Raw genomic sequence first — 27,060 nt, 5'->3', positions numbered from 1 at the left:
CGTGTGAGCTACTGACCTAGGAGCACTAGGCTTGAGCACACTGGCAGAATTCCAGCTCTCGTGCTCCGTTCAGGTTCAATGGCGGTCATACCCAAAAAGACTCCACAGACTAACGATCCGATGTGATTTATCAAGCGGGACCAGTAGTTTCTCATGGGAGAGAAGCAAGCTCTGCGAAACATTGGGTTGGATAAGAGACGCTTACGAGACCTTACATCACAAGCAAAGGAGAAAAATGGTTAAAGCACCGACTACGGCTGTCATTTAGAAATTGATTCGAATTGCCACAAGAAAATTTCCTGATGGTGGCATGTGCACCCAAGAATCTATAATCTCAAATCCAAATCCACTTAACGAACAACTCTTGAAAAAAGAACACATGTCGTGCATCAGTATTAGGGACAGCAAGGCACCAGCAGTGGGAGCTGGTGTTCGACTATCGGACAACCACGGTTACACGTGGGCGGAGATACTGTCAGGGCTCAAGAAGGATGAATGGGGTCGGAAGCCTGACCGTAAGGCACTGGTGGTTGGCATACGATCCCTACGGGAATGTCACCATATATGTTCAAACCTCCCAACCTGGAGAGTCAGGAGACTCTATTCAACAGAACTCTGTCCACTGACCAACCTGGTACAAGAGGATTTGTGAGTGTCATACGGAGGTGCACTGTGGGATTCGGTCAGCTTGTGACGGGTGCTCCTTGTCTCAATTAGCTTGTCAATGACGGTTTACGATGCATGTACACTAAACGAAACAAGGTGGATTGTTGCGAGGAAATAGAAGAATAGGGAATACTTACTAGAATGTAAAACAAGATGCAAGTAGTTGATGGATAATGTGTCGTGATGTGCGCAAGCGCGTTTTTATGGTCACCTTCTTGTACACACAGAATAAAGCGTTTCTTCGGACGGGCCCTACTCCGGTGGCCCTTACCAATCGTTAGAAAAAGCTGGTGGATAAAAACTGACGTCAAGGACGGTTTTGTGTTCGGGTGGTAGCGCCCATGCTACTGTTTACGACGTGAGACCGAACTAGATAGATGTCCGAAATTCTAAGCTTCTGCTGGGGCTCCTTTGTTTTTAGTCCATTACCAGCTTTGCACTTCTTAGAAATCATCACAGTCTTCTACCTGAGTTTCTGTCAACCTCGCCTTCTTGAATATCAAATTTTACGCAAGTGACGAAATACAACATTTTTGCAAAAAAGTCTGTTGTTAATCGGGTACTCAACTGAATGTCAGCTGAATCCCCCGCTTATGGCAATCTTCAAATGAATGTGTTTCACCTGGAACGATATTCAAGATATCCAAGTATTTTATTGATCTTGCTAGACAGTTTTCGACAACCCACAACTACTTTTGCCCTTCTCTTGGCTCATCCGATAGGCCTAGTCCGTGAGTTTCTATGAAACTAACTTTCTAACTGAGCCGGCGATAACAAGAACATATCAGATCGAGCTGTATTGACCGTGCTCTGATATAGCGCCCTATTTGCTGTGTTTTAGGCTAAAATATCTTAAACAAAGAAAACAATGAAACGTGGAATAAGAAACACCATCATCGGGATTTAGGGTCATCCGGTACTGTTTGGTCAAGCGCTGACCAGGGACATGCGTGACCAGTATGCTTGGCTGATATCAGGTGAGGTTACTTCTGGCTAATGTGGTTGCCAGTACTGACTGAACTTTATCGACAAAAACGGCTCCAACACATGAGACGCACATAGAGACTGGGTTACCTTTGGAACTCAGTTGTCAGTAAACTGGCATCCAGTATGAGAAAACCTCAAAACTACATGATGACGTGACCTATTGAGCTCCGTTCAAAATGAGTTGAATTGGAGCAGGATAGTCAGATAACAGTATGAGAAAACCTCAAAACTACATGATGACGTGACCTATTGAGCTCCGTTCAAAATGAGTTGAATTGGAGCAGGATAATCAGATAATTTATTAGAAGGGTTGATTCATCAAGTCAACGACTTGCAGATTAAACCCAATGTGTTAGATCATATTATATATATATTATTATATATATGCCTTAATGGCCAAAAGGAATGGTGTCAGGGTCCCGTCCATTAATCCCATCAATCCCCACTCGGTTTGTGTGTGATAGTAACATGTAACCGGGGATTCCCCATGCATCCACCTTGCAGAGACCTCATACTGTTTATCTGTAGTTCCCGTAGATGTCATAAGAACTGAGAATGTTTCAGCGCCCAAAACTTATCAACAATATCTGCTGTTTCATAAGCAAACACAGCCGCGAGTTTTCCAAAGTCATTTAACTCCACTCACCAGCCAAGCATCGAGCTGTTCGGTAAATGCATGGTAGGCCACCGCTTGTGGGGTACACAAAGGCTTCGTTTTTGAACCGTCTGTGGAGGTTAGTCCCCAAAGAGAGTTCAGCTGGGTTAGCCAATCTTGCGATGCACAGTTAGATTGATCAGGAAACAAGGGACAAAAGAGACACTTCCCAGTTGGATCCTGTAAGGGAGAACGAAGAGCGGCCAAATTGAAGATGGTAAACAACAGTCAAATCAAAGTTCAGTGACGCATGGAATAAACGTGAAAATGTTATAGCTATGGGACGCTTATTTCGGTCAATGTGATTTTAAATTCACGGCGGAGTTTGCATCGACACATTCAGGACGTTAGGTCATCAGAACACAACATGGCGTGATTACGAGGCTCACAACTACTGAACGGGAAGCAACGCAAATAATGAATTTCTGAAGTAAATTCGTCCATATTCCGTGTGTTAATAATAAGCTATATAGTTGTTCGGCTGTAACTTACACCACAGAGCGCGAAGTTTGCCAGACAGATGCAACTAACAAAAAATCAAATGTAACAAACACAACTGCTAAGGTTTCACAGTACATTCGAAAGCACGGGCTCATCAAAACCCACAGCAGCATCACCAGTGAGACTGCTCACCCAAAAAGTGGCAGTGTGTGCGTTCGTAAGATAATTAAGTCGAGCAACAGGGGAATGAGCGTTGTGGTGTTCCAAGAATTCAAGAGATTCGGGATTTTGAAATGGTATGTCCACATTCCCCTCGCTCGTCCGAAGAATGTTACCCGGGACGCTATCAACATCACACAGATGCGCCTAAATCTTATGTGAGATTGTCCACACATCCACCTGAAAGCCGAACACTATCACTAGCAAGCCAAGTGCGTGACCTTCACAATGAGGTACACACGCAAGGTAGCTTGTTGTGAATTGGTACAAAGGGAGAGGGAAATTGTCAACTCTTGAAATGAGTCCGAAGTACTAGGCGTACTGCGTATGAATGAAAAGACAGACGCCTCGGAATGGAATGAAACGACTGAGTTTTCCCCTACTGAACGGATTCTTTCTCACTGCTGACTTACTGAGGACGCTGCTCAACCTCACACATTTGAAGAGTAAGAACTCAACTCTGATAAGTAACGCGGATGATAGACAAGTGGGACAAGTGGTGGATAAGTATAAACATATTGATCGTCCGATCAATGGACTTGCTCATGTTAGAAACGCGTAACGGTCCAAGGTAGACTAGAGGTTGTGAAATCCCGAAACTTGAAACGGTGTACATGCTCCCAAGCGGCCGTCAGTGCACGGGAATAGCAGGCCGCTGGTACAATGTTCACCGATACAGGCTGAGTAATCAAGTGTTCATTATAACCCACGGTTACATGGGACAGTTGGAACTGCATAACGTGTCGATCCGGTTTGTGTGTTTGTTCGCACCATTGACCCATTTGTTGGACAAACTGAAATGCGCTTTCTCGGTTGATTAACTTTATACGCAAAGCGATGGTCCCCTTTTTCAACTCTTGGTTACAAGGTAACTGAAGCGATTGCCGAATCTGGTCCGATAATCAGATCAGCAAAACTGCGGTACGTCTAATGACCTTCGAGGGGAAATAACCCATCCGACAAACGATCGGGATGTACAACACACATAACGATGGTTTTGCCACCTACTTCGAACAACAGCAGACCGAATTCTCAAAAATGCGCTTTCTAACTTAATCGTCGCTAAGTGGGAGCAGGCAAAAAGGGGGTCCGGTATGAACCCGCTGAAGAACTATGGAGAACGGAGCGGACACACTCAATGGCATTGACACTTGACGTCTCTCCAAATTAGGACTACATATCGGAGGTAGGAGCCAGGCTGATTTCGTGCATCCTCTAATGTAAAGGAGCTCTCTCTCTCTCTCTCACAAGATCAGTAGCGCCACCACCCCCACTATGTGGTTCACATTTCAAGCATGTATCATACTCGAAATCTCGGTATAATCAGTGAATGAAACCATGACAGCTAGGAAACATATGTATTGCAATTACCGATTCTACATTCCATCCAAAACCCAGCAAAAAAAGAGGGAAATGAAAGGACCAAGTGCTTCATCCGAAACAGGACCCTTCTGGCTAACAGACAATTATCAGAACTTCCCCTGTTAAACAAAGGCCTGAAATTACGGGCGAGCTTCAATGTCAACAGCTTCCCGTGTAGTAGAAAGACTATACCAGTACAAAGTGTGAATACGGATGTCGAGTTCTTTCCATGGATCCGCTCTCCAATCGAAAACGTGATTTTCTGGTTGTTTGGAGAATAGCAGTCTAATCCAGGGGTTTAGATTGGTAAACCACATAGAAGTCCCATGGGGGTAGGTAGTTGTACGTAGATTTGGTTGTCAAGCTCTCTTTACACTCCACCACAAAATATTGTCTTCGGGATAGCCTGCGTCAGTGTGACATACAATGGGAAACTACTAGCACCCACTAGGAGAAGTAAGTGGGCGAGAAGCGGGGCTCGAGTTGGTTTTATCGGTTGAAATTCCACAACGAATATCGCAGAATTGTAGGAAGGTGACAATAGTCTCTGCGTGGTACAGCTCGTATTTACACAAGGCCTTAGGTGTACTGATCAGTCTTTAAATGAATCTGAAAATAACTATTCAGTGAGAGGACAGCCATAGTTCACTGTGCACATTCAAAAGCCAACAGTCAATGTTTGTCAGTCACATGAATAACAAACGGGCCGTGGACTACGAAACGTCAGTTTGAACCACTGGTGAGTGTACTTGAATAAACATCACCCGAATCCGAGAGTGGAAAGTACAGGAACGTGTCAGTGGAGGCTAATTCACTCTACAGCAAGTTGACGGATCGATAACAGTCCAGTCTATGACCTCAAAGTTGATCAGAAGATTTTTAACCCAGGTAGCGAAAGAAAAGCGAGCTCGGAAAAAGTGATCTTCACCACTCCCAAACTTCGCAAACCTTAAAAACGTTGAGAACAAAACAACCCCCACAAACTGTTAGTGACCCAGTGAGATTCTTACCAAACGGGACTGGAATGCAATTAGGCCAGAGAAACGAAATCAAAGCGATAACCCACCTGGGTGGTACGAAGAGCCAGTCGTTCGGAGCAGGAGGAGCATGACCTACGGTCGTTTGCAAATGTTTCAAGCAGATCGGTCAGATAGTTACGACTTTTTTGTGTTTGAGTGGTGTACACATCCTGAAGCCAAGGAAGGAAAGGCGATTTAAGATGTAGAAAGAAATCAACGTGGCAGAGTCGCTTAATCAACCTACCGAGTATGTCACATACGCGGAAGAACAAACCAGCGCCCAAGGGAAGCCACCAAAGTAACTGGAAGATGACATACTAGATGGCCGCTGATGAGGTACCCGTTCTGAAAACCTAGTTCTGTTTGTAATAACTTTTGTCAAGGGGGGGGGGGCTGTGTGCACAATCAAACGAATGACAATCATAATCTTTCATTCCAACTATTCGATTAACACTTTTCTCATTATTCTCTCACCCCACTACCATACTTCTCATATTTTTAGTTAGAGAATCCGGACGAAACGTGGATAGTTCTTACAACAGAAAAAGACTTTGTCATATTACCATCAAACACGTGATAGTGACGTCTCCTAGAATGCCGAACAAAGACTTACAAGACAAATGCCAAACTCTGCAACGAGATCAATCGCCAATTAATGCCACCGATCAATACAATATTCCTACACATTATTCGGAGATCTGTTGTCCATGATTCAGAAGGCAGGAAAGGCGGAGTAAACTAATCGCAAGATTCGATCGGTCTGGCCTCAGGAAATGAAGGAGCGTGAGAGGCGCAGCCAAGCACTGAACGCAAAGGAATGGTCAGTTAGTTCATCAAACTGGACAGCCACACATTCAAGACGATAGCTTCGATGCACCAGTACCACTGGCTGGTTGATTAAGCTATGTATGCCAATATTTCAGCTCAGTTTCATGTGTCCAAACTTTGGACAGTCAGCAACTACCTCATGGTCTGTTTAGATGTGGAAACAAGCGTTCTCAGCCTTTTTGGAACATTAACTGTGCCACTCGGGTGTCTCATTCCGATGGACTCATCTTGAGTGTCTGTTGTTACACAGCAGCGAAGCACCAGTGTTCGCAAACTGATGTGGTTGTTAGCGACAAAGATGATTCGACAAACGCTGGCTGACTACGTCCCTGAATAGACTAGAGAGTGGGATAAATCCGTTCAGACTAAGCGTTCCACCATTTTCATCGTCTGACATGGCCCAGTCGCGCCCTCAATGGCGCTCGTGCATCCAAGCTATTGCCTTCAATGCATAGCTCCGTTCCCAATCCCTCCACTGACAGTGCTGGATTTATGCACCAATTTATCATCTCCCGCCTGCGATGCGCAGCTACCTACCCCCTCCCCCAAATCATCGGTGAACGAAACTGCGGCAGCTACAACAACTGTACGAAGAGTACGCGGTTATCACAGCTGATAATTATGATGATGATGATGATGATGATGATGATGATGATGATGATAGGTACTTTACTGAAGAGCGATTCACGATCTGGTATAAACGGGAACAACAATGCCGAATTTCGGCACGCCAGAACGAAATAACCCGGTTTCAGTCTACCGGGGCGACATTAAATAATCGCTCATTTGTTACAACACTAACGACCGACTCACAACAGCATCTGGTGGACTTTTTGCATAGGCATCCATGAACTCGTAGAAACAGGTGTCATTGTCCGTGTCCAGCGGGAATTTAGGGAGAAGGTGCTACAAAAGAGAACAGATATGAAAAGTATATAGAAAAATGGTGCGATAAGTACCGTACAAGCTATCAACCCAGATTTAGACAGGTTCTGCCATATCTGTTCCGACGCAGCCAGCAACAAGATTCGGGGTACGGTTGGGTCACCTAAGTTATAGTAGATGGAACACAGTAAATGATATCGAGCCAGAAAGTTATCATTTGAGGCGTCGGTACAACACAGCCATCACACAATCCGTAGGAAACATGGGGAGCACTGAAGCACTGATGGGCTCCCAAGGGCAGTTGAGCAAACACAACGGAGAATAAATTGGTCAGGAACTCCCGGTTCCGGCACCTATGGATGAATGCTTCCATGATACCGCCGAGGTTCGAGAGAGCTCAGTGGATAAGGGCATGGCAGCTAGACACCGGAGGGGTGTTATAGCTGAAGGACAGGATAGAGTTGGGCTAAGCCAAAGGCGTCCCTGAACTGGATGAAGATAAGCCGATAGTAAACTGTTCACTAATGAGAGTCAGGCAGGTTCAGAACAAGATAACGGAGACATTCCCAGGCTTCGAGACTGTTAACTTACCCTAACAAGGGGTGCATTGTCTGATTGGTCATTGCTACGTGCAGCAAGAAATGCTTCCCACAAACGAGAGGATGCTGTACGTGTGGCCGAAATAAGGGAGTTCAATTGCTTCATATCTGCGCTTAGGCCATCCGGTGATTCCGTGTCCGGGCTGTCGGAAGTCGGCATGTCAACAGGCAGCGTGTCCAATAGAAGACCGATGGCCAGTAACACCTCCGCCTAAACGAATGGTTAAAGGGATTGAACAGTGAATACAGATCACCACTATTCCTAATAAAATTCAAGTGTCAGAAGATCCACGAAGCTCTTGAAGGGCTGAAAAGATACCAGCGGAAACAAGTTGCTTCTCAGCCAAATGCGATCATTTATCAATCCATTCCAATGAATTAGTCACAACTGTTCAATATCGTATCCGATGTCGACTCTAATTTTGGCTGCTAGGAGCCTTTTCATTTTTCCGTTTTTCTTCTACCTAATGTTGCAAACCCATCATTTAGAGATCAACGCATCACATGAACCTGAGTGATAGAAAAATGCTCCCGAGATGAAGTGCATCACACAGTTGAACATATTCCTCTTTCCGACTAAAATAAGGTTGCCACCATCTCTTGAGATAGTGCTTGCTCTGTCACTGAGAGTTTCCGCGGCACAAGTGAAGCTCTTTGTACCAGGTAAGGTCTTGAGGATGAATAGGTTACATGAGACAACTGGATCCACAACCGCAATGGAAGTTAATTAGACGTCAGAGCTCTTGGCAAAGTGCTTTAAAGACACAGGAATATACCAGCTTCAGTCAACAGCTTCTTGCGGTTAGCGCGATTTCGTGTGACCAACACACCAATGCTTTATAGGGAACCAGAAAAAAGGCAAGTCGGTATTGTTGAACCTGATGTCTTGAAAGTCCATCCATTGCTGTACAAACCGAAAAAATCTCACATTCTTCCTGAATACGATCAAAACAGTATTCTGGATCTGTTAAAGTGCGAGTTAACCGCACTGCTGATCAGCCGCTTGCGGCCGAAAGATTGCGCGTTTACACGATTAGCTGGGAGGTCGCGGATTCAAAATTCCATAGAGCTCCGTGAGATGCGCACTGCCGAGCGATTCCCAATAAGGATGAAACAGCTGTACAATGCTTCTCTGCTCTGCAGAATAGACTAGCTTCACTTACGGGACGAGGTTTTAATTAAAAGTGCTAGTCAGGTTTTTTGTTGCTGCATTATGATGAAGCCTTCAAAATCGCGTGTTGATTTTATATGCAGGAGGTCCCCAAGAATCTATAGGGAGAAATCAAATCGGTCCGAAACCATCGCGCAACGAATGAGAAGTACGAATGTTGAGGCGCCTTCGGGTCACAACTCCAGACAGACGCAAAAGAATAATCACGGAGAAAGACCAACCAGGAAATCGAAGGCTTCGGAACTAAGCTTTGTGCTGTCTTTTACGTCGTGCCAATGATTTCCAACAAATCAAATGTACTTTCGAACACGCTGTTGCAAGGTGGGTTTCGTGTACTGATGAGAAGTGTCCGTTTTGGTATCGAGTAGATAAGTCCTATTTCTGTCCCGTCATTGGAAGTCACTCACCTATAAAAGAAACTCTCCTAACATGCACGTGTTCACCTGTTTAGGGGGTGAACTAACTTAGGTCTAATCGCTTGCCTGGGGGCGAGATGGCCCAAGTGGTTAGAGCGCGAATTTACTGACCGGAAGGTTCGTGGTTCGAATCCGCCCTCCGCCACTCGACTTCCCCTGTCTAGGCTTGGGCAACCTGGCAGTATCCCACCCCTCGTGCTTCCTTCGAGTGGCATGGCAGCTAGGCACCGGAAGGGGGCTACAGCTGAACGCTAATCGCTTGCCTCATGCAACGTCCCTCAGTAGAGCCCAATCAATCTCTTTACAAGGATAATTTAGTTTACAAACGACCGTACGAAGTGATTTCAGAGAAAAAAAATGTCTTGGCTTCCAGCGCTGGGTGTTAGGTGGAATGCCCTCAGAAGAAACTGATAATAAACACATTTGAAAGAAGTCACAAATCCAAGCGAAAAACATTCAGTTAGAAGTTGCTCCAGAAAAAAGTACAAAAGTTTGACCTAAGGATGAAGAACCCACGAGCGGACCTTTCCTTAGGGCGAACGATTTTTCAAATCCTATACGTTGTTCTCGGTCTTGAGGGTTTCTAGTGTTTGTAAGAATAACCTCCCAGAGACAACTCCTTTCTATAAAGGGGGGGGGGAGGATTTTCCAACTAAAGAAAACGCAGTATGATAGAAAACGTACAAGTACCTTTCAGGGCGAACGTTCGGTGAAACGCTGTTTAGTGCCAAACTCCTCTAGGAAAAAATATCAACTGCTTTGGCATCACTATAAATTTTCTGACAACTCTTGTCTGGGTTTGGGTAGTACTCCGGCTTTCGAGGTCCCTGTATGGTAGCTATGCACCGAAACGGTGCTTACTACAACTTGACACAATTTTCCAGTTGGACCCTCTGAGCAGACAAACTGGCCTTGGGTCAATGTAGACAGAGTCTGAGCTGTACACATCCATAAAATCACTGCGGATTGGTAAACGCTCTGCAGCATATAGGGCGTTAAAAAGACTCACAGTGACCTTATGATACGCAGGGACTAAGCGGCCAACTTTATTTGCTTCAAACACACGTAGTTACCAAGGCGAGTTAGAACCGAACAGACATAACACACCAGAATTAAAGGTCATTTGTCATGTTAGGTCATGCCACCGTTCCAACTACAATCAACGCAGTTAATGCCTAACGGAGGTCGAGCTACCTGATTGTGGTGCGCTTACCTTGATAGAATTCAGTAGAAAAGACGAAAAAACATTAGAGCAATCAGAGGGGCGTATAGATGTCCTGCAGCCCTTAAAACAGATGGTGAGATCATTATATCCGATGGTCTTCTGAGATAATTGGTGACGGTAGAGTATTGGTGAGGACATCATTGGCTTGTTATTTACAAAACACAGTTGAACAATGAAAGAATTCCCACAGTTCCGATAGCAAACATGAAGACAAGGAGGATGAATTCAATGTGACAGATGGATACAATTTTGATCTCGGACAAGCATAACCAATCACAGGCATTCTTCAGAGCGTGTATTCATCAGGGGCGAGCGTTTTCGATCGGTACCGTTATCATTCGCCATAGAGAGGGACTTACAACTTCGGGGGTGGGTAACTTAACCAGTGTAATGGTCAGCCTCGTTTACATGGAATTTAAATGATATAGTCAGAAGGGAAAATATGGCCCTCCTGAAAATTCGCCACTCATGCTATGCCACACGATTTCACCCATATCGAATCTGCTGAGTTTAATGATGTAGCATTACGTCACGTCCAGGTGACAGATAACGGTGCTACACAGAAAGACTGAGGATCCCGAACTTCATCAAAATTGTGCAGAACACGCAGCAACGATGGCTCCCAATACAAATGAAACAGCTTTATGGTGTCTTCTGGCATGAACAGACTTTACCTGAAAACGAAACGAATGTTCAAAGTTCAAGATCTTCTTACTTGTTCCAAAATATGGGAGTGCCAGTCAAAAGCATCGCGCGCAAGCGCGGACGATATTTCCCAGACATCATTTTGGTGAGGGTAGACTCAAACGACGCGTATTGCGAAAAATTGTCAAACAGATTAGGGAACCTCGTTATTTTGCGCACAACAATCCATAAAATGTAACATTTTGAACATATTCGGCGGCCTATGTTGGTAGGCTGGAGCCAGAAACCAGAAGACCTCAGTAAAATTGGCCCATACGCACCACACGAGGTTCGCGAGTAGGCTGCAGCGTACGCCAAAATAAGTGTAGGGGCCCTCAGAACAGCAACTTTCGAGTTGGAACTTCAGCTTCGCAAACTGCGCGGCGCATGAAGAATCAGAAACTATCCGCTGTTGAATGAAAGCAGTGAGATAACACTCTCCCCACGCACAAGCACACTCACACTTCTTAGGAAAAGTTTTAAAACTGGACTGAACATGCGACTCGTAGGGGAGAGGGGCGCTCATTATACCATTCTAAACGAATATGTCCATTCACTGAAGAACAGAAGAACGGGATTTCTATATGGTGGCCAGTATGAAAGTATGAAAAGAGGAACGTTCAGGTGTTAAAATTGGTGGACGAATAAGCCATGAAACACTGCCAGAGAATGATGACTCACTAACCTCAACCAACTGTGGACGAGACGCAACTGCAGACGTGGCAACTGAACTCAGCAGACTGCGAATACGCCCGGACAACAACGAGCATAGGGGAGACATCAAGCTGGATACTTTTTCGGCCGTTTCTGGAAGGTAGTGTTGCACGAGCTCCTTGTCCAACCTCACAGTCTTGCTTTCCTGAGTGGGCTGGAGTGAAGGTTCGGCAGTGCAATTGCTACTTTTATCTGGCACAGGGCTGTCCCATTGAGTCAAGTGGCTTACTCGGAGCGTTTGAATTTGCCCCAGAACGATCAATACCTCCGGGCAGGAGAATGAGCTGAATTCGGAAGAGGCAAACAAGTTATCAGATTGGTGAGTCAGGGAGAATGCCTGAGGAACCGGACTGACTTTAGAAACTTAAGTTATGACGCTACAATCTGACTGAATCGAATCTCAGATGGTTTACTATGGAATAACAGCTACTTGTGGGAGTCCACAGGACTCTAGCTTACCCAGGAAGGCCTAGCAATTCAGTGAGGGCACCAACCAACGATTCAACCTGCATGGCAGACTGAGAAAGCTGTGCCACAGAAGTGCGCATACGAGCTCTCAGAATACGAGGAACAGAAGCTGAAAGTAGGTCGATGGATAAAGATGGCGAGCTAGATGACGAATTCAGTGACGATCGCGCCGATAAGGTAGGTGTCGTTTTGCCCGGGGATTTTGTGTTTGGAGCGGATGACAATGAGTTCAGCTGAAGTAAGAGGTTCTCGCCTTGATGGAGGTGTTGACGAAGACGAGGATAAGTCCAGAGCGATTGTCGCTGTTCGTCCGTTTGCCTTTGAAAGACGCACATCCATTTAAATGCATCGTGCAGCTACAAATTAAAGGCAGCGAATAACAATGGAGTAAGAAATCCGGCAGAAAACTCTTCTGTCATAGGGCGCGTGGTGCTAAAGTGAAATTCGCCATAAAGTATATCCAACAATAAGAGGTTTGCTGCACTTATTGAGACAATACTGTCCTTATTGTGGTTGACTCCGAACTGAGAATCACTCAGCCTTTTCTACGTGCATCCTGTACTTGCTGATTAAATTAGTTACCAGCATGGATACCCCAATTAGGTGATACATACAAGTAAGAGGAAGGTGCAAATGTTGTGAGGGGATGAGAGATTAGACCTGAGCTATCCAACTTGTCAGTGTCACTTCCATGTGCAGCAATATAAGGATTCCAGCCTCCGAGATATAGATGTCTTCGGCTATATTTACCTGTTATTTTACTAATTTGGGCCACAGGCGAGAGGTTGGTGGAGACGAGAGATGAATTACACGAGTAGGCACAGTGGAAACAATGCATAGGAACTGCCACCCGACATAATCCACACACCCGGAATCGGTCCATACTTTAAGATTAAGTTATTGTTGATTCCCCCTGCGAATCAACGGTGAACAAGGGTAACTTTCCTTGCTTTCTGACTACACTGTTTCGTTTTCTTGCTGCTCGTTTTCCCCCCGTTTTGTTCCTACTTAAGGTCTGCTTATCCCTCAGTAAGTGATGTCAATATTTTGTTGCCCGTCTGTCATTGACTGCAAGTTCGCCTCGATTGCGCCTATTTTTGAGCACCCACTCTGACGGAAAAGCATGCCGACCGGGTATCGAACCCGGATCCTCCGGACGGAAGGCGAACGCGCTACCAGCCACACCGACCTGACGCCTACAACGGCTGATTATCTTGCATTACCCATGTATCGCGCCTGCCAGATAACCCTTGCTGAGCTTTGTTTTAAACAGACAAAACCGCGCAATCTGACCTGTCGCGCGACACGAGCGGCTGCGTCGACGCCGACCGAAGGACAGTCCCTCACATCCCGAACGTACTGACTCCTGCGCCGTTACGGTCAATTCACACCGTCAGACTGCCCTATATGTATGTCTGTACATCGTTTGGTACTTACTTGCTGTTGCCCCCATAGAAATCCGTGCTGCGTCAGTGACTACTCCCCGCTCCTGCTGATCGTGTCACTGTTGATTGTACGTTTGCTTAATTCATGATACTTACTAATCCGTATGTCTGTAGAACCAGTTCCTGTCAGTCCTCAATATATCATCTGCTGCCCCACGTCCGTCTGCTCCTATTGACTACTGGCTGCGAACTGCGTATAATCCAATAGTCGCAATCGTCCTGTGAGATCCATAAACGTCCGGATCTTACAGTTATTATGATGTGCCAGTAATAGTGGTGTCAATCAAATCAGCAAACGCTTCGGTCGTTTCCTCCGGTTTCGAACTCACCCATGTGAAAACAAGACGCATCCAAAAGCCAGTCCTTCAAGGGACCAACGGTCTGATCATCAAACCCCAGTATACATCTCTATCAGGGATAAGTAATGGGCGAGAAAATGCCCTTTCGGTGAATGAATCATGTGCGGCACACGTTTGAAATCCACTTTACTCATTGATCCCAGCGCTAAACTGAATAGGCTGTTATTGGAGAACGTCCGGATATGTTTTCTGTGGCTTCCACACAGTCCTTGGGTTTAATCCTTGGTGTTCGATAAAATCGAATCAAAAAGCGTTCGGCTGTAAAACTCTTTCGAAGTCTAGCTTTTCTTCTACTTGAAGGAAGCATAAGGGTTGAGAGACTGCCAGGTTGCCCAATTATAAACAGGAAAAGTCAGAAAGCCGAGGTTCGGTTCGAGACATGGGCCTTCCGGCCACCTCGCTGTCGATAGAATGAGAAAATAGTAGTGCTGCTTGCTGAAGTAATAATGCTATGCCTCATGAGAGAGACTGTATCCCAATTGATGGGACTGCAGGCCGTGTATACGAAACACAAGTCCTAAAGACTGTGTATAAATTTTGAAAAGAAAAACGGTCAGGGAATTACAAACCAGAAATGGTGAGAGTAAAAGCAAACAGTAAACAAATCACCACAAAGATGAACAGTCGGTGGTTAAAGACACCAAAATAGCAGGCCAAGCATATGAAACTGAGTCCAAAATAGAGTCGGGAATTGTGGAGATTTTGACACAAGGACCAACGTTCACAGCATAGTGACTGATGGCAGAGTCAACTCAAATCGTTAAGTATTCCAGTGTGAATAGAACGCAGAGCATACAACCGAATGGGCGCGTTTGGAGAGGTATTATTTCATTGACCCAGTCGACACCCAGCTACTAGTAAGGAGTAATCAATATGCGGTGCAGAGTTGAAACTAGCTAACCAAGAGGAATCATCAATTATTAACGAACAATAACTGCACAGCCGTGCATGGCCCCGATACGATGGAGACGCGAGGGCTGGGATGCTGTTCGATTGTCCAAGCCAAGACAGTCAAGATGCCGCGGTTGGGTCCGACCTTTCGTTCAGTGAGTTTGTACATTCTACAACTGAACTACCTCATCAATTAAAGTGTCATGAACAGGAAGCACAGGGCTCGAAAACCCAACCTAACTGTCCTCTCCAAGCCAAGACAGTCAAGATGCCGCGGTTGGGTCCGACCTTTCGTTCAGTGAGTTTGTACATTCTACAACTGAACTACCTCATCAATTAAAGTGTCATGAACAGGAAGCACAGGGCTCGAAAACCCAACCTAAACTGTCCTCATCTCCTCTCCGAAAAAAGCCATTCACACAAAAAAACTGACTTAGTATGTGGGTTGAGAGAGATCTACGTGACTAATCCTTCGTCCGCCTTGAAACTTGACTAAACTGACAACTTACTCACTTTGCCTGGTGTCAAAAGTGGGACCTTGCGCGACCACAAGCCCAACAGCTGTTTACAAACCATTGCCGAAGCGGCGCTCTACAATCCTCCCGCCCAAGAGTATCAGGGAGGTAATTCGTTCGTGCGAAGTAAGGAGAGATATCTTTGTGGGGGAGTTCACTCACTGGAGGGACAACAGTAGTGGGAATGTGGGAACCGAGGTTGGCTACTTGTTCGAAATAAAACCCCTGATGAGTTTCCAGTAGGGATGAGACAAGTTGAAACAAATAGGCTGCCATGGGATTTCTTCCGTGTACGGTATACTTGAAGGCCGTACTAGCGATGAAGATTACTGGACAACAGGCTTTAGGGCTATCCAACTGACAGTTAGTCGCGAGGACACTCATACAGAGTGAGCAATCACCTATCGACGAGAAATCTCACAGGTCTTGTTGAAATAAGAGAGTGAATAAACCGTGATCACCTACCAGATTCAACGAGTTCCAATCCGGAAGGCGGTCAGCAAGTTGAGGGTACTTGTCTGACAGGGACCTAACGACATCCGATAAAAGCAGGAACGCCGCTTCGTCATTCGGAGACGTGTGTGTATTGCCCGATGCCAGGGAAGCGATTGCTGATACATCTACTAGGAGAGGGGATGTGATGTTTGATGGGCAGTGTGTTGTGAGGCTTCGGGTGGCGGTCGGTAGAGTCAGCCGACAAACAGCACCAATGGCTTCACGCGCACTTTGACGCCAAACATTTAAAAAGTTGAGTACATCTTGGAGGAACCATACGTCGGGTTCAGTCATGAGATTGATTGGGTACTGCTGTTTGCAAGCCTCCATGAGACGCACCAAGTCGAGTTCTCGGATACTAAAAGAAAAAGTGGATAAATATTTCAGTCATCATCAACAACAATACATTAGCAGTAGGTGAAGATGCCTTATTGCCAAACCAACTGTGAGGAAAGAAGACCTTAACAGAGTTGAAAAGAAAAGAGAGGGGGAACTTACTAACCCGATACCTTTCGGGAGCAAAGTACCCACGTAACTTACGGTACCCAGGAAAACCCTTCAACAACCCGCTACTCTTCAGCCCACACATGAAGTCTACCACAAAAATGAATCAGCTGATATCCAACCGAGTGTCCTGTTAACACCAACATAATCTGCAAGCAAGAGTTTAGCTGCAGACAGTGTCCGCCTACACGTTGGCAAATCGAAGTAAGGTGCCATCATTAGGATTGGTCGGATATGCTTTGCACACCTCACCCAGTACCACAATCTCAGCACACAACGATTGACAAACTTTAGCTGCATAGTCCGGGTAGAAAGTGATCGCCATGACCTGTAGAACTTCTAATCACGTGCAAAGAGAATCACGTGGGTCCAAATCAGGAGGGTGCGATAACCGCACAATACACGGTTCAACTACAGCCGTTTCATTTCGCGTAGCCATATCTTGGTCTGTTCTACTCAAATTGATCGCTTTTAACACAAATTAGGAATCGAATGCAGAACTTTCTTTGGTAGATGGAGATTTTGCCTGTGTACTACATGTCTTAAGCGCCCTAGCCTGATAGGCTTTGTTTACGGTCCTAGTGCTCGCCTACACACCATTTTGTTGCGCACGTACTGCCGCACGAAACAGAACGGAGGAGATGGCTGGAAATGAGAACTCCGGAGACTATCCTCTGCGAGGTTAGAGATGACCAGAGTAGATGAGCACTTGGGTGGCATAACTGATGATTCGTACTGAAGGGACATCCTGAATATCCAGTACCTTCACTCAAACGGTGGTTGTGTGAAGAAAATTTTACCAAAGTGGATGTTTTGTGGGCAAGTAGGACACATAAGTGATACTACTATGGAGTGGACTTTCAAATAGATAAAGAGGGACAGACAAATGAGAAATATGGTTGGAATGCTAATCCTCCCCAGTTCAACTAGGTAACTCACTTATTCAAATCGATTTCATGATGAAGAGATACCGACGGGTTGTGTTGTTTTGATGATTCCGTAGTGGAGGGTAAAGAACTGACAGTGGACAGTCTAAGCAGGAATCCCAGGGTTGAAGGACTGTCAGTCCGGTGAGTATCTGCCTCACGCTTGTTTTCCCCATTCAGTTCCGAATCTCTCAAAGAGGTCAGGGTCGATTTCACTGACGCGCATATACTTAAAAGTTTATTGGCACGCTCGTATAGCGCCTGAGCTTGCGTGAAAACTTCATCTACGTGATATCCAGCAGTGCGGCCGACGTTTAGGTGTTTCTATAAAACAGCAGTTAAGAAAGGAGAAGAAAATAAGTGTGATCGCCCGAAACGAACGAATGACAAAAAAAGCCTGCATTGTAGATTTAACCAATCTGAAATTCATCATCATCATTATCAGCTGTAATACCGCGTACTGGGTCGTACACTGGTTGTAGCTGCCACAGTTTCGTTCACCGATGATTGGGGGGTAAGTAGCTGCGCATTGCACGCGCGAGCTGGTAAATTGGTGCATAAATCCAGCACTTTCAGTGAGTTGTCTGAAAGTATCTCCGTTCTAGTTCTTCTTTCAGGTTCAAAAGCAGCCACGCATTGAATGCAATTTTTAACTTTCCCTCGGACACCAGATATTCTCATTTCGCTACATTCAAAAGACAAAAGCACTTGCTGTAGCATGAAGTTATGGGACCGTGAAAAGCTGGTTCAAACGATGGATGAAGAGCTCTACAATGTAGGTGAGCTAGCCGCGCCAGTGAACAGACACACAGTGACCTATACAGTATAGCTCCAAATAACACAATGCACCATTGCTTAGAGGTGGACCATATCTCAACGTTGTGTATAAGTGGTCACAAATGAAAAGCGGTCACCTGACCTCGATCGCATTCTGTTTGGAGGAAGGACCGCAAACTCTAATGGTGCCAAGGTTGAACCCCGAGTAGCATCAACGGAAGCCCGCAAGACTAGAGTGTGAAAAATAAGTATGATTGCCGAATCGACTCGTCTTGCAAAACGGAAGGCTACTCATGTGGGGCCGCAATAGAACTCTGAAGTATTCGCGATCGATGACGGTGACGGATGTGGAAGACAGCTGGGAGAGTTCTCGCCAACACGTGCAATACACCAACGGACTGCGTAATAGTTACTTGTGAAAACACGTCGTAATTAAGAACGATTAGCTACAAACAAGAGACCAACCTGTAATTCTTCCAAGGTCATGATACACCGATCAGGCGGTGCATCTTGAGAAATCGAAGGACTGCTATCGGGTTTCGGTCCCATCAAATCCGTCGGGGGTTCTTGCTTATCAGTTTGAAAACTTGAGCTGTTCCAGTTGGAATTCGTCAGCACTTGTAACAGCGGTCTACGCCAGTCGTAGAAAGCATTCGAACAACGTGCCAAGGCGCTTTCCAAATCCTCTAGTTCTTCTATCGTATAGTGGTACTTTAGTATGCAAGCTGAAGGTTCGCAGTTCGGACAGAGTTCGTCAAAGTGTTGAAGGCACACCATGAAGCGGCGTGTTCTCTGCTTTTCTAAAAAGCAGACAAACGAGAGTGAGTCGTATTTGGGTAGACATTTGCAAACAATGACAAAGTTTCAAAGACAAATTGTAAGACATTAGGACCAAGAAACCGTTAGCAGGAGCGTAGGAGAGGCAAGAGGTGAACCAAGGCAACAAAAACTAAAGAGAATGACCAGTTCCTTCATAATAGTGCATTTACTGAATAAGCCCACGATTAGATGCACAAAAAAGTGGTGACGAGTTGCGTTTTCGATTATTGGTGAAGGGACAATACGGGAAATACAGAAAGCTGGAACTAACCTTCAGAGGAGGCATCATGCTCTTCCGTTTGTTCCTGTTCAACGGGACCATCTGATGCACGACGTTTTCGACCCATTGTACCACTGGGCTGGTCTCCAGGTGGGGATGTCTTCGGTGATGCGACAGACGAAGCACATGGACAACTAATTCCGGATAGGAAAAGTGTCGTTGAGCAGGCATCACACACTCTTACATCATCCCAAAGTTCATCGAAACGAACCTTCTCCATGCGCACAACACCCACATTCAGAGCTATCTGACGCAGACGACGTTCTTTGTTAAGGAGTAGTGTGAATTCCTGATGAACTGTTGCGATAGCACTGATATCCAAACCAGCAGTGGAACAGCCTGGAGGAAGTCTCGGTTGTGTAGCACACTTTTTCGCAGAGCTCTCGTTCGGATGGTAGGAATTTGTGGTGAGCAAGATGTCTTCCGGGCGACAACGACCGACTGCCACCTCAGCCAGTGTGCACAAAAGTTCCTCGTTTGAGAACACACAATGTCGTTTCATGACAGCATAATGATCAACACAAGCCCGACCGATTGGAGGTTAAAAAAAGGCAACAAAAAGTTCGAGGTTTAGGCGGGCTGGCAGGGTGGATATCTGAAGCAAGATAACAGCGAATGAGATATAGCATTACCCAAATGTAACTCGTTGTTACTATTTTCCGGCATGTTCGATAAACATCTTTAACCGCAAGCCAAAGAGAGTAGCTCTCGAAGTAGAGTGCACATTGATCAGGGGTTTGTACGTCCCATGAACAGCCCATTCGTGTTACCTGACCACGAAAAGAGACATTCCTGAAAGAAGGGATGAGCTATTTTACCAGGATGTGTAATGAACACAGCATTCCAAAGTCTCTCCACATGTAAGGCAAGTTGGAAAGTTTTATTGAGTAATTGCGGGATTTCCTGGATTCGTGTTCACATCAGTTTCGCTTCAGAGCATCAAAAAAGCACTGGACTCGGGTTTCACCCTTCTTAAAACTCATAGTTAAAGTGCTAACTCAGGTGCACAGTTTTCGGGCACCGGTAATACACTCGTCTGACAAATGAGCAGGGTATGAATTTGTGGTGCCGATTGGCCCTAGAAGGCGAGTTCGGATAGGAAGTTCACAGACTCTGGCCTGGACTATCTAGAGTAATAACGGAGAACTGCTGGAGCAAGAATAACTTGAAGACGACCAGTTCTTAGCATTCATGGTGTTGTGAGCATTCCAAACCAAGTGGAACAGGAACTAATAAGCACCACCAATGCCCTAAGGACCGTCGCTTTACAACAGCGTTTCAGTTATCAAACCATATGTGATGCAAACGAAGCAGTCATACACAACTGGAACGCCATGAGGATTATCGTCGTACACATGTGCAAAGAATCCGAGTGGCACAGCGTATGGCGGCTGCTGGCTAATAATACCTGCACCACGCTCACTTTAAAGACTAAATAATTCCTGGTTACAAAGAACTGGGTGAAACAGCAAGCTTTTGAAGTTTCCGATGCGGCAAAAAGCTGAGCCGATAAACAGGCGCATCTGTATCCCCAGACTTTTTGATGTTCTCACGGAATTGGATGACGAAGTGTTCTGAGCATATTGCGCATCCAAAACATAGCAAGTACTTCTAACATGTTAGAAGTTAAAAATCTAGTTCACCCTATGTTGTCTTGCCAAGTCAGCCCCTGGTAGTGGGGTGAAATAGTCAAATCAAAGATGAGCACAATAAACGTAGGCCCTCCAATGACAAAGTTGAAATCCCATATCAATTGATTGGGAAGTAAGCCTCTGAGGTTGGAAAACTGCATCAATTTGAAACGGAGAACCAGAGAAAACACACAAAACCCTACTTGGTCGCACTTATGAGTCTGGGAATAAAAGTGCACACTTAGTTGTCGGATCCCAGGTGGCGTTCAGTCCTAACTACAGGGTAGATTCAGCTAGTGTGTTGGGCCACGCACGCTCATTCTGATGCCAAGTGCTCCAGCGATTTCCAATGTGCATCTTGGTATGTAGTGGCCACCCGATGATGGTTTGAAAACAACTAGTAAGTCGCACATGCTTTCTTCACATTTCGCACTTGTGCACAACGAATAGGACATGTGAAAGCGAATGCTTACCCAGTCGGGTAGACAGATATTCACTGCTTCTGCAAAATTGAATCCCTGGTTGAAACCTGCATGGTAGGCTCGGGGAAATGTGACAACAAATTCTCCACAATACTGGTCAGTCCGGTAGACGGGGACGCCTTCAGCCTGCAGGATGTTGGGATTCATGTTTGTGGTGATATGATGTAGCAAATCCGGGGCTTGTTCGAACAAATCGGGTGCATGTTTTCGCATGGCTCGTTCGAAATCCTCCGCATGCAGGCGAGAAACACCATACCAGGTTTTTGGTTCACCCCTGGGATATGAACGAAATACACGAAACCGCATGTAATTTTGGGTTATCCAAGATAAGACGTCTAAAATAAGATGGGCTGGTGGTGACAAACCTGAAAAGAGTATCAAGGAAACGGGACTCAGCCCACCTCAGTGGCGCAGTTAAGGAGAAACAAGATGAACACAACCGCCCATTGCATCAAATCTTTCAGACGATCAGTGTCCGCGCCAATATACTAGCTAAGGTGTATTCATTGTGCACAAGCATATCAGTTACTAACATACCGCTTGATGGTAGACATTCGATATTCCTATCACAGATATTGGGAAACGACTGCATTGTATTCAGTTCAGTTTCATGAGCAAAAGGGCGTGGTTGCGAAACGACCTCTGAACGGTGGTCGACGGAAGCCTAGCTCAAGCGCAACGAAATCAGATCTGGCCGAAATTAAGCATCTCATTGTCCCCCTCCCTGCTTCATTTCTTTCTTCTTTCCACTATAGAACTATATTAAAATAAATTGACGTGGTTGTACGCCAGTGTTTTAATATGGTGTTTGTGTCAATGATGATGATACCATGGATAAAGGGTACATCTAAACGATACCCGGTACATCTGAACGCAGTACGATCAGTATGGTTATTATAGACACAGGCGCGATCAAAATTGAGCTAAGTGGTCACCAGTCCGCCTCAGAATGAGGACAATTCTGTTTCATGATATCATTCATTTGACTCTATGGCGTGTCGAACATGCTTCGTCCTTCCCCTGTGGATTCCATCTAACCGTTGTAAACGACTTATTGACATGGTCATACTTGGGCAATCATGCCACGACTTTGAGTTAGTGGTAGCTGTTAGTGGAAATGTTGTCCAGAAAGATCATTTGGTGTCGAATCAGAACAAATTTCAACATCGACAGCACTGTTACAATAGACAAAAACGACTTGTTACCTTGTTGTTGTCCAGATGTAACACATTACTCATAAGGTCGCTGAAACTTTTCCTTTATGGCGATTTTTCCCAACGACTTGTTACCTTGTTGTTGTCCAGATGTAACACATTACTCATAAGGTCGCTGAAAACTCTACATTATGGCGACTTTTTCCCAAAAGAGGATGAGTTAGCTAATCAACATGCTCTGCTGCTATTGTGCATAGATTTATAAAACGATAAAAGGATCAGTCGACTCAATACATCTAGTCCTTTGTTTTATTATTCTGGCAGTAAGTGAGTGAAAGTGAAGCTAAGTCTCATCCTGTGAGTTCATCTCTTATGACCAGCAGACAGATGCACAAAACAAGTCTCGGTATGTAATAGACGATAACTGTGGGAGAGTTCAAAACAATTAGAACACTAAGGTAACTTGGAAAAAGATCGATCAAATCCAGTCGCATGCAATCACATGTGTCGTACAGGATGAATTGAACCGGTCTCCCCAAATTGTTCATCAGCATACGCATACCCGTCTTCTGAAGAACTTCAACCGCTTCCTTTTACACGGATACTACATCCGGTTTATTGAACAAAACAAAAAAACAAAGTGCCACTGCGACCTGAGGTTAAAGTGTGACAGCTATGTGGACCACGTGGTTGGTGATTTATACCCATCAGGTGTGCACGTGAAATGATAGCATCCTGCTTCTTTGATTGTTAGAAGCCGCTGAGAAAATTAGCTGCTTTTCGGTCACTTTTACGGGCAAATCCAAAAAATCAACATCAAATTCGCACCGTCGCTGCCTTAATATTTTGAGGACTAAGAAATAAATATGGTAGATTGCAATCAGAACAGCACGGAGTCTAGTTTGGCACTTGGTACTGAACACTTCTAATCGAAGTCACCTTTGAAAATAGGGCTGTCAAAGTGAATTCAGCTAAAATCACAAAAAGGAGGAAACCGGTGGAATGCCTTAGAATAAATAACATAAAACTGGGGCACATACTGGTGCAGCGCATTCAGGTGAGGAAGAGCTTCATAAACGAGGGGCTCAGCCGGGTCCAGGGTTTCGGACACCTACTCGCCCCGCACCCTGTGTCCAGCTAAGTATGAGGTAGTTTGGTGACGGCTGACTACTTGGAAGTAGTCTGGTTCACACAAGCAGTGTGCAGAAAATGGTTTTGTAATGAATAGTCCGCTTTACACGTGCACTCGTATTTGCATCAGGTGGACAGAGTTGGGGTGCCACCCATGACGGGCGGAAGTGGCAGCAGATAGACACACATGGCCGAATACAAAAAGCTATACTGAGCCACAGTCTTGAACAGCTAACATCCGAACTACGCTCTAGTTTTATTAGCTTTAATAGTCATTGGAGGTGCCCTCCTGAGAACTTTCTCTCGCCCTTCCACATAAGACTTACGCTTTGGGTCACGGAAAATACGAAGTTCGTCTTGTCCGTATAGGTGAAACCCAACTGAGTGAACGAACCCATGGATAACACACTGTGCAGACGAAATCTTCATTAGTTTCACCACCTGACTGTTGGTCTCAGATTTTACAGTGGACCGGAATCTTACATGACTAGTTGATGGATGCGAGGTGAGCGTATCCTATCACTCTGCCTAATCTCTCCACATCATCCAACAGAAGGAGTGCTATGAATTGCAGGCGCGAGCACGGACACAGAGGGACTAGTTGTGGGTCTCGGCAATTGGCTTTCGGTATTTACACACTCACAGATAACAACACTCTGCATATCCGGCCTTGCTGGACTTTTCTGAAAGGAAGGTATGTCAAGTACTAACTTGACAGCGAAACATGAAGTTCTTTTTTGATGCAATACTCGCTCGCTCAGCTGTAACCCTCTTTCGGTGCCTAGCTGACATGCTACCCGAGGGAAGCAAGAGGGCTGAGATAATGCCAGGTTATCCAGGCTTACACGTGAGCAGTCGAGACGCTAAGGTTGGGCTCAATCCGCGAACCTTCCGTTCAATAAGTTCAGGCTGTGACCACTGAGCTATCTCGAGCCATTACCAGCAAACTCAGCTGCGTTGGTCATTGCTGCCTCCCCGAGTAGGGACCGTGAGACAGGACAAATAGATGGTTAGAGACAGTAACTGACATGACCCAGGGACAGGGTCAATGGCGCTCCTGCATCCAATGTTTTTTCTTCGATGCATGGCTTCCCACCCCTATCTCTCCAGTGAAAAACCCACCGATACCTCTATATTGACGCACCAGTTATGTCGGCTGCCAGTTCCAGTGGGCAGCTATTAGGCCCTAGCTCCCCAGGTGATAGACAAGCGAAACTGTGACAGAATTAACCACTGTACAACAAGCATACATTTTTACAGTTGATAATGACGATGTGCTGAACCTGAGATCTTGTGATTCACAGAATTTTCGCCCTTATTTTCTTTCGAATACCCTCCTATGCAGAATACAGAGCTTTTCCCATGGTAGATTGCCCCCAATCTTCCTGACCCCAAAAGTGCCTGCGTACCATGCGGCTTTATTTCATTTCAAATAAGTCCTCAAAACACACAAAAATGAGCAGTTCAGGTGGTTAGTAGCGAGCAGGTTCATCTGAGTTCACAGAGTCCAAATTAAAACAAACCTCGGAGGTAACTTCGTCTGTTAGTTCTGGCTTGCAGACAGACATATGCACAAACAAGCGCACTTAACATGTGTCGATTCAGCTGATTATCGATCAGGACGTGGGTACCCGAGAAAACTCGCCTGACAAAGCGTATCGGCCTAACGTGTAACTGGTGTTCAACCTGTCAAACATCACCACAAATTACTGTCAAAATGCAGTAGTACACCACCGTGATAGCAACCCGAACTCATTCACATACAAATGCGAAGAAATCAGGTTGACTCGTAGAACATGATATCCGTTCGACCCAGATTGGAAGTCGTTCAGCTGTAACCCCTTTCGGTGCCTAGCTGCCACGCACGAAGGCTGGAATACTGCCAGGTTGCCCAAGCCTAGACAGGGAAAGTCGAGAGGCAGAGGGCGCGTTCGAACCACGGACCTTCTGGTCAGTTGAAGAGCAGGATAGAGAAAAGGAGTCCTCTTAACAAGATGCATCCAATCGGTTTGGGTCTTTGGAAACCAAACCCTCCGCAAAGCCGACAGAAAATAAGTAGCAGCCAACTATGCCGAAAGTTCTTACTTCCCCACACATAACAGTCCAAGTTAATAATAAAAATAGAATCGTTTAGCTGTAACACCCTTCAGTGCCTAGCCGGTGTGCCATCCAAAGCAATCACGCGGTCAGAGATACTGCCATGATGCCCAAGCCTGGACGGGAGCGGTCAACATGCCGGGGTTGGGTACGAACCTGTCGCGCAATAATCTCAGGCCTTAATCGCGTTCGAATGAGCTTTGTGGTGGCCCATACTGCATCACAACCCACGAGGGGGTAAGCTAGCGACGGGTTTCAGTGAAAACAAGAGCAGATGATTGTAGGGTACACGTTGACAAGGGAACGATCGGTCTAGGACGTCTACCAGGTTGAGAGACGTTTTAGCTGGGGGGAGGCAGCAATTATCATGACATAGTATTGTCGTAAAGCATATGCAAGTAGAGGTATAAGTATACAACATACGTAGGAAGAAGGCCGATTGTTCTTGGCCGAAACTAGCACTTTCTGGTGATACTATCGCTTATGCGTTAACGATCACTCGCTGGTTATCAGATGCAGCAGTAATACAAACCCGCCCTCCATCAAATGTGCATGGAAACGACGTCGAGAAAACCAGGGAGAATATAGTGGCTTACCAGTGATTGAAGTTGATTGAATAACTCCAGTGATCTTCAATATGCCAACAAAAACTTGAGAATACCATACCAACGTAGCACCACGGGATTTTCATTCCATCTATGTTGCCTTTGATGAACCGAAGGATGGAGCTGCAAGTGGACCGAAAAACAGACAAAATCCAGGAGTGGTTATAGTATCATTCGAGGTTACGAGGGGTTCCTGCTAGCCCCTCATAAAGGCCAAGATGAGAAATTTATGTCTTCATGTATTCTGACCCCAAGTAAGTGGATTATCAGTAGCATGAAGACAAAATTGCTGCTCCTAGGTAATTTGGGTTCTATCTGTTCCCTGATGTAGAGACCATCCTATGATATCACCTGTGATTGGTCGCTTGTACGTCCTGTTGGTGGCAAAGTTTCTCCCAAGGCGATCGATGAAATAATGAGACGAACGCTGCAGGGTCTCCAAACCCCTAGTGTTCAAATAGCCTGTGAAGAAAACCTTGTCGATCTGGAATATGCAGACGACATCTTTCTCATGTTCGAAGAGGAGGAAAAGGCGCAATTATTCTTGTATGAACTGACCAAAGTCATCCCGTCCTTTGGTATGCACTTTGCACCCACAAAGTGTAAGGTC

General features: G+C 45.5%; 1 protein-coding gene across 1 annotated transcript; it reads left to right on the top strand.

The window, feature by feature from the left end:
* Positions 1 to 18,192: 18,192 nt before the first annotated feature.
* T265_08716 (hypothetical protein) lies at positions 18,193 to 24,670 on the top strand (the record flags this gene model as incomplete). The annotated part of the gene is made up of 2 exons (XM_009174596.1): positions 18,193 to 18,253; positions 24,510 to 24,670. The coding sequence occupies 2 exons, from the start codon at positions 18,193 to 18,195 to the stop codon at positions 24,668 to 24,670; spliced, it is 222 nt and encodes a 73-aa protein (XP_009172860.1).
* Positions 24,671 to 27,060: the final 2,390 nt, after the last annotated feature.

This window comes from Opisthorchis viverrini (genome assembly GCF_000715545.1).
Source record: "Opisthorchis viverrini unplaced genomic scaffold opera_v5_231, whole genome shotgun sequence".
Classification (NCBI taxonomy): domain Eukaryota; kingdom Metazoa; phylum Platyhelminthes; class Trematoda; order Opisthorchiida; family Opisthorchiidae; genus Opisthorchis; species Opisthorchis viverrini.
Note: the sequence above shows the minus strand (reverse complement) of the source record. Positions and strands in the feature narration are given on the sequence as shown.